This window comes from Malaclemys terrapin, chromosome 1, assembly GCF_027887155.1.
Source record: "Malaclemys terrapin pileata isolate rMalTer1 chromosome 1, rMalTer1.hap1, whole genome shotgun sequence".
In the NCBI taxonomy this organism is placed as follows: Eukaryota; Metazoa; Chordata; order Testudines; family Emydidae; genus Malaclemys; species Malaclemys terrapin.
The window spans coordinates 120,808,240-120,823,244 of NC_071505.1; the positions used below are offsets into that span (position 1 = coordinate 120,808,240).

General features: G+C 42.9%; 1 protein-coding gene across 6 annotated transcripts in view; it reads right to left on the reverse strand.

Moving 5' to 3' along the window:
* Nucleotides 1-15,005, reverse strand: part of LMNTD1 (lamin tail domain containing 1) — a 295,746-nt gene that overhangs the window by 245,436 nt on the left and 35,305 nt on the right. For all 6 annotated transcript variants that reach the window (XM_054037041.1, XM_054037069.1, XM_054037060.1 and 3 more), the window contains exon 5: nucleotides 6,074-6,259. In XM_054037041.1, the coding sequence (XP_053893016.1) occupies nucleotides 6,074-6,259 (186 nt within the window). The remainder of the gene's footprint in view (nucleotides 1-6,073; nucleotides 6,260-15,005) is intronic.

Consider the following 15,005-nt stretch of genomic DNA (forward strand, 5'->3'; position numbering starts at 1 on the left):
GGTTAAATAATTAATAGACATTAGAAGCATGTTGCAGGTGCAGGTAATGCTTATAACCATCTATAATGCATACACAAGCAGGTGTTGTTATAGATGGTCATAAGCAACTTACTGACCTGTTGGACTTTATAACCATATATAACAATTGATTAACCATTTATTAAAAAAAATAATAATGGAGATATCCTATCTCCTAGAACTGGAAAGGACCTTGAAAGGTCATCGAATCCAGCCCCCTGCCTTCACTAGCAGGACCAAGTACTGATTTTGCCCCAGATCCCTAAGTGACCCCCTCAAGGATTGAACTCACAACCCTGGGATTAGCAGGCCAATGCTCAAGCCACTGAACTATCCTTCCCACCCATTATGTATTAATCCTTTATACACTATTTATAAATGAATACTTCATATAAAGTATGACCAAGTTTATATTTAAATTTACCAAGCCCACGAACTAAAACCATCTTAACAAAAATTGCTGATATTCACATTATATGGATTCTACAGATTTGTTAGCACTGTATACACCTTTCAAGAGCCCCTCATTCCAAACAGTGTTACTCTGTTCCCTGACAGATCTGAACATTAAATCAGACCCTGTAACCAGATCTGGTAATTAAGGTCACTGCAGTACTCAGGCTGAAATTGATTGAATTGAAAGGGTTATGATCATAGCCAGTCAAAAGAGCCAACTCATGAAAGCTTTGAACAGGCCCACAAATCAAGAACTGATAGCACTGAAACTGTTATTTGTGACATGTAGCAAAGGAAGGTTCTGATCTATTCCCTCACATTCATACTCTAGCGACCATAGTTCAAATCAAAGGAATTCAGCTGTGAAAAAAATCTACTGCATCATACATTTGAAGCATATTATTGGCGAACATATGGCAATTACAGAAGAGCATTATACTCTGCTTAATTTAACATTCACTATCTGCTTCTACAACTACTCTGCAAAATAAAAGTGTGGGGGTTTGATTTTCTTGTGGGTTCTAGAGTCTCCCTGACCCCTCACTCCCACTAAAACTAGACATGGGCCAAGCTCTAAAAGTTCAAAATTCCATATGGATAACCACCACAAAACGTCCACCATCATCTTAAGTAACCAAACCTCTTGTAGCCACAGATTAGAGTTAAAATCTCAGGAGCATCCAGGGAGATTTCCAGTACTTAATGCTTCTGATTGGGCTAGAAATACTGTCCAACAACCTCTCTAGATAGTATTTCAGCACATTCATTTTTGATCCTGGCTGGAATTACAAAGTAAAGATGTCCACAAAAAAGAAAGGGAAAATATTTCTGACTCTTTAGAACCTTAATAGTTTGTTTCAGATCCAGTATGAGTTTTGAGAGAAGGTTTGTGACAATTTATTGCATTTTTTACACTGAAAGCTCTTCCCTATTTCTTACCCATAAATCTCTAGTGCTAATGGCCAGACTTAAAATCCAAGCCTCAGTACCTCAAACATTGGGAAGTTTGGATCTGGACTTTACATCTTGGGCCCAGTTTCTAAGCTTTGATCCTGCAATGAGCAGACCCTTTCAGTAGCATGGAGCCCCAATGACTTCAGTGGGGTACCATGTAGAATCATAGAATATCAGGGTTGGAAGGGACCTCAGGCAGGGGCGGCTCTATGGTTTTTGCCGCCCCAAGCACGGCAGTCAGGCGGCTTTCGGCAGCATGCCTGGGGGAGGTCCGCTAGTGCTGTGCCTTCAGCGTCCCCGCTGCCGAATTACCACCGAAGCCACGGGACCGGTGGACCTCCCACAGGCATGCAGCCGAAGGCAGCCTGACAGCTGCCCTCACAGCAACCGGCAGGCCGCCTGCTTACTGCGCTGGTGCCTGGAGCCACCCCTGACCTCAGGAGATCATCTAGTCCAACCCCCTGCTCAAAGCAGGACAAATCCCCAGACAGTTTTTTTTTTTTTTTCTTTTTTACCCCAGTTCCCTAAATGCCCCCCCACAAGGATTGAACTCACAACCCTGGGTTTAGCAGGCCAATCCTCAAACCACTACATAGGGGTTTTCCTGTGCAGGATCAGGGGCCTCGTTTGATATTCACATTGAAAGACATTTGATACTTTTATTTGTGCTATAATAGAAAAGTATTCAGGAGTTCAGGCACTATTTTACATGCACCTACTATTATAACCTGGTTATCTAATATTCTGATTCAGGATTTTCTTATTCTAGTCAATGGAATTTGAAACAAAATGGAGACTATGTTAGCTTTAAAAAGAATTGTTTGTTTGTTAACACAATTGCTGCTCTGCTAATCTGCTGTTAATAGCAAGTAATAAGGAAGCCAACAATGAAATGAAAGAATGAATAAGAGTAATAGCATACCATGGTTCTTAGAAAGTCTATATTTTGGAAAAGCAAGACCCATTTTGTGCTTCTATTAACAAAATAAGCTGCATATCACTCATTAATTTCCAAAAGAATTTGTGGATTTCTGAGAAGCATCCCTCTTCTGACAGGGCATATTTCTGGTCCCTCAGATAGGTGGCCTAGCCAACTGGATACATTATGCTGATTACAACTTTGACCATATCCTGATCACAGCTATGTTTTGCTAGCATTAGATGAATGTATTTTTGTTTCAGTTTTTAATAAATAGGCTATTCAGCAAGGATAATTTACGATTTGCTGTTCTCAAAACAAAATTAGCCTTGGGGAAAAAAGCACAAATAATGAGCTTTACTATAGTGTCAATGCATTGTCCAGATTTACACACACACACACACACACACACACCCCGGAATCTACTGTACAACAGGGGCTCGGGCAAAGGTAAGAGGATTTCAGTTCTGATGAGAATGAATTTGATTACACTGACTATACAGGAAAGAAGAAAACATCTTTACTGTTGATCTACTTGCACGCTCTGTCCTTTCAATTCACAGTCAGTGGTAACATTGCATTAACATTGCATGCAAAGTGTGCAATGGGAAAGATCATAATAGACAACAGGGAATGTGAAGGGGTGAGAAAATGAGCCCTTTGGAATGCTACCAAAGGTTAAAACAGTTTGGAAAAACATTAGAGAGAGAAAGAAGAACAGGAGTACTTGTGGCACCTTAGAGACTAACAAATTTATTAGAGCATAAGCTTTCGTGGACTACAGCCCACTTCTTCGGATGCAGAAAGTGTGCACTGCAGAGAATGTGAGAAAGATTCTCACACCTGAGCCATTCTTTTTAGGTGACAAATCTCAGGAACTGTCCCAGACTGAGATATCAACAGAAGTGGTTTTGGAACAAATTGATAAATTCAACAGTAATAAGTCACCAGGACCAGATGGTATTCACCCAAGAGTTCTGAAGGAACTCAAATATGAAATTACAGAACTACTGGGGTACATAACCTACCCTTTATGTAACACCTTTGGGGTTTAGAGAGCATGGCCCCTTCAAATCTTTTTCCTAAGAGGGGAGGGGGTGCAGTGAGAGAAAGGAGGGAAACTCGGGGGGCGTAGCTCTGGGGGAGAGAAGGGCTGCAGCCCGCGGGCCCTAACAAAGTGAAGCAGCAGAGAACCTGCCTGAAGCCTGGGAAGGACAGGGCGGCCGATCGGGGACATCCCAGGACAGGAGCCAGGAGGAGCACTGTGCCAGGGAGGAATCGCCCGAGAAGGAAAGGCCGGAGCTGGACTCAGTATCACGGCTGCCCAGAGCTGCATGGAGCTGTGAGTACTGGGGCTTGTGACTCTGCACTGGGAATAAGGAGGGAGGCTGCTGGTTAGTTAAGGAGGAGGTGGTTGCTCTGTGTGGCTTTGCAGAGAGCGGCAGAAGATGGCACCAGAGGGGTTTGTTGGGAAAAGTTCACTGGCGCCGAAGACGACCAGGAGCACCCAAGACTCACCACTGGACTGGAACTTTGCTCAGGACTCCTGAACTCTGTGTGCAGACACATTGCTCAGTGTCTGCCCTTCCAGACTGTGCTACCACTGGGCCTGTGGGGCCTAGGCTTGGCTCCAGAGGCAGTCCGGGCAATTGCAGGCCTGTAAGCCTAACTTTAGTATAGTTTCAATCAGTTTGCCTGGTACTAAAGAACAGAATTATCAGACACATAGATGAACATGATGTGTTGGGGAAGAGTCAACATGGCTTTTGTAAAGGGAAATCATGCCTCACCAATCTATTAGAATTCTTTGAGGGTGTCAACAAGCATGTGGATTAGGGCAGTGGTTCTCAACCAGGGGTACGCATACTCCTGGGGGTACGCAGAGGTCTTCCGGGGGTATCAACTCATCTAGATATTTGCCTAGTTTTACAACAGGCTACATAAAAAGCACTAGCGAAGTCAGTACAAATTAAAATTTCATACGACTTGTTTATACTGCTCTATGTACTATACACGGAAATGCAAGTACAATATTTATATTCCGATTGATTTATTTTATAATTATATGGTAAAAATGAGAAAGTAAGCAATTTTTCAGTTCCAGTGTGCTGTTACCCTTTTGTATTTTTATGTCTAATTTTGCAAGCAAGTTGTTTTAAGTGAGGTGAAACTTGGGGTACTCAAGACAAATCCAACTCCTGAAAGGGGTACAGGGATCTGGAAAGGTTGAGAGTCACTGGACTAGGGTGATCTAGTAGATATAGTGTACTTGGACTTTCAGAAAGCCTTTAACAAGATCCCACACCAAAGGCTCTTAAACAAAGTAAGCTGTCATGGGATAAGAGAGAAGGTCCTCTCGTGGATCAGTAACTGGTTAAAAGATAGGAAATAAAGGGTAGGAATAAAGAGTCAGTTTTCACAGGGGAGAGAGGTAAATAGCAGGGTCCTCCAAGAATCACTCCTGGAACCGGTGCTGTTCAACATATTCATAAACAATCTGGAAAGAGGGGTAAACAGCAAGGAGGCAAAGTTTGCAGATTATACAAAATTTCTCAAGATAGTTAAATTCAAAGCTGATTGCAAAGAGTTACAAAGGGATCTCACTAAACTGGGTGACTGGGCAACAAACTGGCAGATGAAATTCAATGTTGATAATTGCAGAGTAATGCACAATGGAAAAACATAATTCCAACTACACATACAAAATGATGAGGTCTAAATTAGCTATTACAACTCAAGAAAGATCTTAGCATCATCATGATTAATTTTCTGAAAACACCTGCTCAGTGTGCAGCGACAGCCAAAAAAGCTAACAGTGTTAGGAACCATTAGGAAAGGGATAGATAATAAAATGGAAAATATCATAATGCCACTATATAAATCTATGGTACACTCACACCTTGGCTCTCATCGACTATGACAAGGGCTGTGAGTGTGGGTGGCAAAGGCCAAGAAAAAAGGGAGCATGGCTGGAATTTTCTTATACTCTAGCAATCCCTGGCTACCAAAATGGCCTGTTGGTGCTGTTTGGCTCTGGTGCAATTTAGAGCAACCCTCAGGCTTCTCTGTAGTGTACCGAAATAAAGTGTCAGCTATCAGGGAGTGATGCCATGTGCCAAATGGCTGGCCTTGAGGATCTGGCCTCAAATATACAATTTCAGGTGTAAAGGACATTTTCTTTTGTCAAAGAAAAGTCAAAATGAGTGTTTTTCAAAAGTAGACCTTGGAAAACAACTTAGAAACTTTGGAGGAGATATTCAAAAGCACAAATACGAGCTAGGCACCCAGTCAGACACCTAACTGCCTTTTGTCTTTAGCTAAGGAGTCACTACCACAATTCCATTATGCATACTGTAAGGGGAAATCCTCCTGGCCTCATTGAAGTTGAAGGGAGTTTTGCTATTGACTTCAATGGGGCCAGGATTTCACCCTTTACATTTTCTTAACAAGTAAAAATAATACACCCTGGCCCAATTCATTTCCTCTGGCACTGTATTGTTAGGTTTAAGCAGAATGCTCATTAGTTTTGTCTGTTCTCTTTTTTAAGGCTATGTTATTAAACTCTTTTCAGATAGGGGAAAAGTCTAACTTTTTGAATAAGCTGTAACTATAGCTAGTAGCCTGGAGGGAGAAAAGCCCCCTTCTGAATCTTGCAAATACTGTATATTAACTCTTGTAAAGTAGACAAAAGAAAGAAGGAACACATGTTCTATATTATAGGCTTACATTTTGATGGTAGGCTGTTGCAGTTTCCTCTTGGATTTGTTTCACCTCTGCTTCATTGGCTTCTCGAATTTTCTGACCTTTTGCAATTGAATCTGAGTCCCCATTGCTCAATTCCTGGAGTTTTCCTTCTAGTTGGAGTATGAGAACTTCTGACCACGCAAGCCTCTGTCTCATCTCTTTGGATCCCTATAGTTGTTTTAGAAGAAGAATGAATTAGATTCTCTCAGGGGACAGGTCACAAAAATTAGACTTTAAAACCCATAAGAGCATTTCTTTACAGTGAAAAAGAAATCATTTGTGTCCTTAAAAGATATAAGATATTGAAAACGAGCCAGTAAATGAATTTTGATAATACTGCTAGTTAATTGCCAAGTACTTTTAAGGGAGTAACTTATAACAAACTTATTTTCCCAGTTAGATTCCATGATGAATTGTTAAAAAAGCCAGAGCAGAAAAACGCATGTTTCCTTGGACTTTTCTGTTTCACTTGTGCCAATTTCAGAGAACAGAAAAAAAAACCTAAACTTTTCAACCACAACCTATTTCGCAGTTCCCAAGGAGGAAATACATACATATAAGTCACTTTATCTTTTTTATACAGACACATCTTACCTTTTGGGTAAGCAGCTGTAAAAGTCAATGATACTGTTTAACCACTACTAATGAAAAGCACAGTCACTAACATCTAATTAAAATGCTTATTTCTTATTATAGCCACATCTTCCACTTCCCGTCCTAGAGTCATTATATTGAATCTCTTTTCAGAAGCAGTGATGGCTGCCACAACACACATGCCAGTCTGCATTAGTCTTATTAACTTGATGCTTTGGGAAAATAATGGAGGGATGATATCACATATCACACCATCAGCTTAATCTGCCTGTTTGTAGTGCTGCAAATTATAGCACAGCTCACAGTCTCATTTCCACAGTCCATTTTGTTAATAAGTGAGAAAAAAAAAAAAAGCAGCACCAAAGAGGAAGTCTGGGGTCTGAGCCACCAAAAAAGAAAAAAAAAACAAAACATAGAATAGGTCAGGGGTTCTGAAATAACTTGTGGATGTCATTTTTTACAATATTTACAATGACAAAGTGGTAATACTCTAAGAATTAATATCCTTTAATATCAAGCTTCTGTTTTTACTGCTTTATTTGAAAACACACCCTTCGCAACACTTATTAGCCCAAGATGCAGCAGTGTTCAGATTCTATTCCACTAAAAAAGGTTTTATCCTGTATTACTGTACATATCAGACACATCTGACATGAATATTACATACAGTATGGTTGGGTTGAAGGAATTATTGCTCTATCATCCTCAAAGAGATGAAACTGAATTGTGGGCAATAACTTATGCTTCAAATGGAATCGCACTCCAGAGCGATGATAAGAACTAGCAGAGTCTCAAAGAGCTTAAGTACTCTGCATGCACAGTGTCAGCAGCTAATCCCAGTTGCACGGAAAAGGGTAGGTTGGAGGCCAGTGTGGAAAAGAGGGCAAATATTGGTTCTAAGTCCATGACTGATGAGATTCACAAAGTTCTTGCAATGCACGTGTGTTGCTGGATGGTTAGATCAAACAATTCTGTTTTCAACAATGTGTTCATCTCATCAAGAGTTGCTTTACGAGAAAAAAGCAGGAGCAAGGAATGGGAGGACAAACTAGTAAATCTAGAAGTGACCTCAGCTAATACTTCAGATGGACCTGAACTGTGACATTTGAATCTGCATCCAAAAACCTCCCCCAAAGTTCAGATGTAAGGTTTTGGGCTGTCCCATTATAGCGATAGAGTCTAGCTGGGAAATTTGGATTCAGATCTGACCCCTATCATCACCCCCCCACACACACACACATATTATGGGGTGTTTGGATTCAGAGTTTTGGTTCAGGGCCATCTCTTATTCATCCAGAAATAATCAGACTCAACAGAGAAGTTTAGCAAAATCAACAAAGATTTTCCTTTTAAATCCTGAGGCAATGTTCTTACTTTCTTAAATTTCTTCCCCACCCGATCCTTCCCCCTACATGTTAATTTACCTTGTTGCATGCTTGCAAATGAAATGAAAAGAAAAATCATCATTCAGTAGTCACAGCATCAACTCACCAGGGGAAACAACAGAGGTATGGGAACTAGGGAAGGAAATGTTTATATACGCAGTGGAACAGCCAAGAAAACTAACTAATCAGAAGGCAGAGAAAATAAGCAAACCCAAAAACACATGGTTCAGCCAACTGCAAACTGGCCAAGACTGTCAACCTGCAGCAGGTGCCAAGGGCTCCTCTGGCAACCAGCCAGCTAGGCAGAAGAGAGTTGCTTTTTTGTTCCTTTCCGTTCTTTAAGGGGTTGTACCACACTATATAGAGAAAGGCTACCACTCTTAGCTAAGGTGAGATCTGTTGCTCCTTAAATTCTAAATTTCCCTCTATTGGGCAACAATGCCCAAGGCCAATGCATCTAATCCCCACTGTCAGCCACTGTTCAATCCCCAGGGCAATAGTTTTCTGTGATACCCTTCTATCACTGGGTATGTGTGGCTTATGCTTGTTCCTCAAATACATACGCTGGCTTGTCTAAATCAACCATGTTTTGGACGCCTGAATCAAAGCAGATCTCCAAATGGTCCCCAGGGCTGAAAAGTTATTATGGCTAACAGATAACTGGACAATTCCACCCTTTCATTTACATTTTAAAATCTCACTTCTCACTCAGTGATCCGCCCTCATCCCACCACCACTCTGAATACTTCCTTGAGTCCAAATTGCACCTTCAGAATATCAGAGGGCAAAATCTAGCCATTCATGGAGAAACACCTATCTTACTACAGACAGAATGACTCAGAAAGGACACCATGGAGGATGTTTATCTTCAGTCCTTTTTGGGGGGAGGGGGGCAGGGGGAAGGGGATTGTTTTTGCATGCATTAGAATAGATGGTACACAAGAGAACCAGGGCTCAGCCAATGTCATGTACCTGAATGGCCATGCTCCCTGTGGAAAGATGGAATGTGCCAACCATGCTAACTGGGCCATCACCTTAATGCTCAGAGAAGCACAAGAGCTGTATTTTGGCCAGTTCCTGCTCAGATGCTCAAGGCTGTGTGAGACAAGGCTTTTCTGAATCCACTTCCCCTACAATGCACCTGCACAGAGGAAGCCCATCGTACATGAGGGAGAGCAATGACGTTTTATCTAACCGCTCATTATGGTGGCAGCATTAAGACCCACTTGAATCTCTACCTTTCAGAAATTAGAGCACCTCTTTCACTCTGCAGTGATGCTAAAACTAATATCCCCCTGCTCAGTACTAGATGTGAATGTAGTGAAAGTCAGTGCAATAGCAAACAAGCTGCATTACATAAAAATTGAAGAATCTTGTATAAATAATATAGGAGAAGAGAAATACAGTTACAGTGTGTAAATTAGTTGCACACAAGAGGGACTGGTATTTAGAACAGAGTACAGTACAGCAATACAAACTTGGCAATATATGAAAGAGAAAGGGTTGCCTGTTTCCAGCTGGTTTCCAAGAGGAGTACAAGCTGTTGCTCTTGTGCCTGCTTTTTAGTTCTATAGATCATCCACATCAACCTATGTATCTGTTGAATAAATCTTGGCGTTAAGCTCTGTGCAACAACGTGCTTATCATCGCCAGGCTTACAATAAGAACACAGAATGTGCCATTTTGAAACAGTTCAATGGTCCATCAAGTCCTTTCACCTGAGAAGTAGGGAACCGCTGCTGAACCCCCTTCTCCTCAGCAGGCAGATGAGGGAATTGAACCAAGCTCTCCCAACATCCAATTGTGTGCTCTAACCCAGGGGTTCTCAGACTTATTTGATGCCACCCCCTTCCTTACATCTGTAGTAGTACATGCCTAGGGTTACCATATTTCAGGTTCCCAAAAAGAGGACAGTACCAGAAGTGGTGGTGGTGGGGGGGAAGAGCTAGGGAGGGCAGAAGAGAGCTGGAAGGGGGTATATTTGGGGGTGCTGGAGGGAAGTGTGTGTACTTGAGGGTGTACTCCGGAAGCGTCGTTCCCTGTCACAGTGGCAGGGTGGCTGGTGCAAGCCCAGGATGCAGCACCATTCATCAGTTACTACCTCCTTATGGGGCCCCCGCCAGGGCAAGGAGCTGAGGCCTGGGTGGGGGGGCGGGGATCTGGCAGCTGCTACATCGGTCATATAAGGTGTCATTGGAAAAGTTATGATTTGCTGAATATGATTATCCTATTTGTATGCATGTATCATTTTTGTACCTGAAGTTATGAATATTGACTATGTATCTATATTTCACATGTAGTTACACCTGGAGGACACCCACTAGGCAAGCTGATTCTAGTCTAAAGAGCTGGTTGTGAAAGGCCCATTCAGGGTAATGGGCCATTAGGGAAAACAATAGGCCTTAGGAGAAGCTTATCCCTACCTGGTGAACCTTCCTGAGACTGCTCCTGACAGCCTATGACTCTGCAAGGGCATGTGACCAGCCCACATGACTCTGGACTCCATTTCGGGTACCTGTATTTTTCCACAAACTGGGCTGGGAACTGTTTTTGGAACAATGGGTTCCTGCCATATGCTAAAGCTAGATAAGGCAGGGAATGACGTCATCTGTTGTTCTTCACACCCCCACAACTTAACACCTGAGAGAAGCTCCAAAAGAAAAAGACTTGGAACGGGGGAGGAGATCCCAAGCTGCAAAGCTTAAGAATCTGAAAGCCTGCTTGTATCATCAGCCAGGGGGAGAATTTGCTAACTCATATCCCATCTTTCTAGTATCATAGGCTGAGTTTGCGGTTTTGTTTATTTAGTAGGTAATCTGCTTTGCTGTACTGTTTAATATCACTTAAAATCTATCTTTTTGTAGTTAATCAACTTGTTTTATATTTTATCCTAAACCAGTGTGTCTTTAAGTGAAGTGTTTTGGGGAAAATATCAGCTTGGTTACTACAAGTGTGCATATTCCTCTCCACATTGAGGGAGGGGCAGATATATTAATGTGTTTACACTGTGCAGATCCTTGTGCAGTACAAGATGATATAATTTTGGCTTTATATTCCAGAGTGAGGTGAATGCCTGGGGAGCTGGGAAACTGGCTGGGGTCTGCTGTTTGCACTCCGGTAGCCCAGTTTGGGTGAGTGGCACCGCCTGTTGGCTTGTTGGGCGATGATAGGCCCTGGGTGAGGCTGGCTGTGTCCCAGGTGTGTGTCTTAGAAAAGTGCAGCAGTTCCCACAGCTCCCAGACTGCACCCCAGGGGTGACAACCCATCACAGCTATGTCTGGGAAAACCCAGATGTCTAGTAACCATATTTATGCCCCCCTCTGGGCACCTGGCCAGCAGCCACCAGTCTCCAATCACCCAGCTATGAAGGCATCACTGCCGCCAGCAGCAGTGCAGAAGTAAGGATGGCCCGGCATGAAAGCAGATTCCCTTGTTACAGGGATTTTCTAGGTGCCTTTAAGTTCCTTGTCACTCTCAGCCTAAGGTCACACAGACAGTCTGTGGTGGAAGAGAGAAATGAACTCAGGTCTCCAAAGTCCTAGGCTGGCACTTTAACCCCTGGCCAATGCCTCCCTTCTCATTTGTCTGTACTCAGAGGGATTCCAATCAAACATCTCTCCCAATTGTCATGGGGTTCTCACAACACATTTTTTGATGGCCTCAGAGTGCGACCACCAACTCTTGCTGGTGGCTGCTCTGACAGTTTTTCCTAAAATACTTAATTAACTTTAGGAAAAACAAATAAATATGCACATATACATGTCCAAATCCTTGTAATTTATTTATGTTGGGGTTAGTTTTTTTGTTGTTGTTTTTTTGCAGACTCAATAATAAAAATGTACAGTTGTCTATTATTTACTGGACCTAAACAGAATAGAAATAGATAATGTGCTTTGCATGTTCTTGTCTTTTTTTGTTATTATTTCTTTTCCTTTTCTTTATTTTTATTTTTTAAAAAGACTTGCTAGTTAGTAAGTCTGTCTGAAAAGTGATATTAAAAAACATTCAAATATGACTTTTTACAGACAGACTTACTCAGCCCTGGCAAGTTGGGAAACAAATTAAGCCCTGGATGGGGAGGTGGGTAGGGAAGCAGTGGGAGACAGATGCAATGGGGTGGGTGAGTGAGGGGCCACAGAAGAGTGGTGTTGGTGAACTTGGGGCCAGAGCTCTGCAGCCATGTGGCTGAAGCCTGGGGTCAGAGGACACAGCAGAGACTAGGAGCAATGGGGGGTGGTAAGCCTAGGGCCGGCACCCACTGCCACGTGACTGGGGCCCAGGGCCAGAGCCCATGGTCCTGCATCCAGACTCTGAAACCCTGCAGCCAGGGAATGGAACCCACCACCTGCCACCCCAAGGCTGAAGCCAGAAGTCTGAGCCCCACCGCCCTTGGGAAGGTGGGGAACTCACAATAGCTGCCTGCTTCTCTAGTGTTTATGGCTCCAAAGGGGGGGCAGAGCCCAACCCCTGCTGATGGCCCTGGGGAGGGGCCACTGCTTTGTGCTCTCTTCCTCCCCGCCCCCCCATTCACCATCCAGGAGGCTGTGGCCACATGAAAACCCCTGGTGGCCGCATTTGAGAAACACTGGTCTAGATCAGCAAGGTGGTTGCTGAGTTACATAAGGGACTTCTTACTGCTGCTCCTTGTCTGAGCAAAGGAGTACTTCCAACACATACATTGATTCATGTGTTTTCTTATCTCCATGTGTGGGGAAAGATGTTGGTTGCCCCCTTGATGCCTACCAGCCAGAAAAAGCTATGGGCCTGCCCTTTTATTGTTTATTTAGTATAACAAGCCAGAAAGAGAAAATTAATACTTCAGTTTAAACAAACAAAAAACATAGCAAACCCAGACACCAGCAGCCAGGAGAGGCATACTAATGAATCAGCTGGGTCTCTCTCACCAAATCAGTTCCCTGCCACTGCAGAGGCCCCAGGAACTGGTGCTTTTTTGGTCCCTTCTGTTCGCTGACTGTGGACACACAATAGTTAAGTCTTCTGAAAGCTGTAATACTTTAGTCTAGTCCAGGTTATTGATTTTAATACAGGGGTAACTGGGTGGGGTTTAGGGGCCTGGGATACACAGGAAGTCAGACTGGATAATCTGGTGGTCCCTTCTAGCCTTAAAAACTTCATGACTGCTTACCCCTAATAAGACCCACATTTTTTGTTCAGGATGTGAGACATGAATTGCCTTTCCCAGCTGCTGGCATTTTATGGGCCTCACCTCTACCTCCTTTTGGCTTCAGCTAATCAGCCCCTATTGGCTAATCTATGTTTTGTTTATTAAAAAACACTCCAAAGAGATGTCACTTATCTTCTCCACTTCTCTGGCCATTCCCACTTACTGCCTGTCTCAGCTGACATTGCACAGTCCTCAAGCCTTGGCTGCAGTACCTCAATCTTCCACAACAGAAATAACGGTCATCTCACTGTGCCAACATTTTTTTTTTTTTTTAAATATCCATGCAGCTCCATAAGTAAACAACCCTAGTTCAGGTAGAACCATTTTCAGCTGGGCTGACTACTTCTGTTCCAACATACTCTCAAGGGGGAAAAAAAGAGATTTAACAAAATTTAATAACGTAAGTGTTGACAGACCCTTAAATGCAGCAGATCTAACTAAGAGTAAGTTAGTATATAACAAGGTAGTCCAGGGTTAAAAAATATTCTAGTCTCAAAACCACCACAGCATACGGTAATAATAATACTTTACTCTGTAATGCCATCCCTGTTTTTTGTAAAGAGCCACTCCGTGAAAGAAAAACATCTACTCACAGGACTATAGGCTGGGAAGTTACTGCTTTATTTAACTACGTCACAAGAGAGGCAGAAGGGCGCAAATTCCCACTCACTACATATGACGTAAGGGAGGGGTAGAGCATGGCTCCATCCCATAATACCCAAGGAAAGCCAGTTAACTATGCTAACCACTTTACTCCCAGAATTTTAAATCACTTTGCAGACATTCATAAATTAAACTTCCCAAAACCCTTATGAAGAGGCTACTGAACTCCCCATTGCAATGCATTGGCTTTCCTACCTGCACTGTAACACAAACCTAAGGCTTCATCACTGTACCACAAAATAGCCCCAATTCCTCCTGTGGCAGCCAGCAGTCCCTATAGTGACCTCTTAAGCATATTCAGTGTAGGGGTTTGCACCAGTTGAGCTAATCAAGGTTTGCACCTGCTTCATGCTCAATCAGCACAGGCTCCAGTTTGTTTTCATCTGCACTAATGAGTCAGCACCACTGCACTACACCAAATGCTTGCCATAGACAAGGAACTGGGGTTAGTCAAAAGGGATAGCTCAGTGGTTTGAGCATTGGCCTGCTAAACTCAGGATTGTGAGTTTAACCCTTAAGGGGGCCACTTAGGGATCTGGGGCAAAATCAGTAATTGATCCTGCTAGTGAAGGCAGGCGGGCTGGACTTGATGACCTTTCAGGGTCCCTTCCAGCTCTGTGAGATAGAAATAAAAAAGAAAGTGTGGACAAGATTTTAGGCTGATTAACTCAGCGTGCTGGAGTACTGGGAGGAAAGTCAATGTATTAGAATGGGGATTCCAATCCTCTGCTTCCTCACAACAACTCCTTTCAGCACAACAGGAAGTGATTTGCCTAGCTTCACACAGAGGACTGGATTCCCCTCTTACTTGGTCTAATCATCTACCTGGCAGCAGCAGGAGAGCAAAACACTACCACAGTCGAATTCTCCAGTCACTTAAACCAACGGTATCATTTTATGCCCAACTTTGCTCTCCTAGAAATGACCATAGAAGGTGGGAGGTAGTGAAGAATCAGGGCCAGGAAAATTGAGACAGAGCCAGGAATATGATCTGGGTTTCTGACTCTAACCAAAGACCATCCTTCCTGGCCAAAGCAAGAAGATGAAAAGACAATATACACATAGAGATGATATGGACATCAGCATA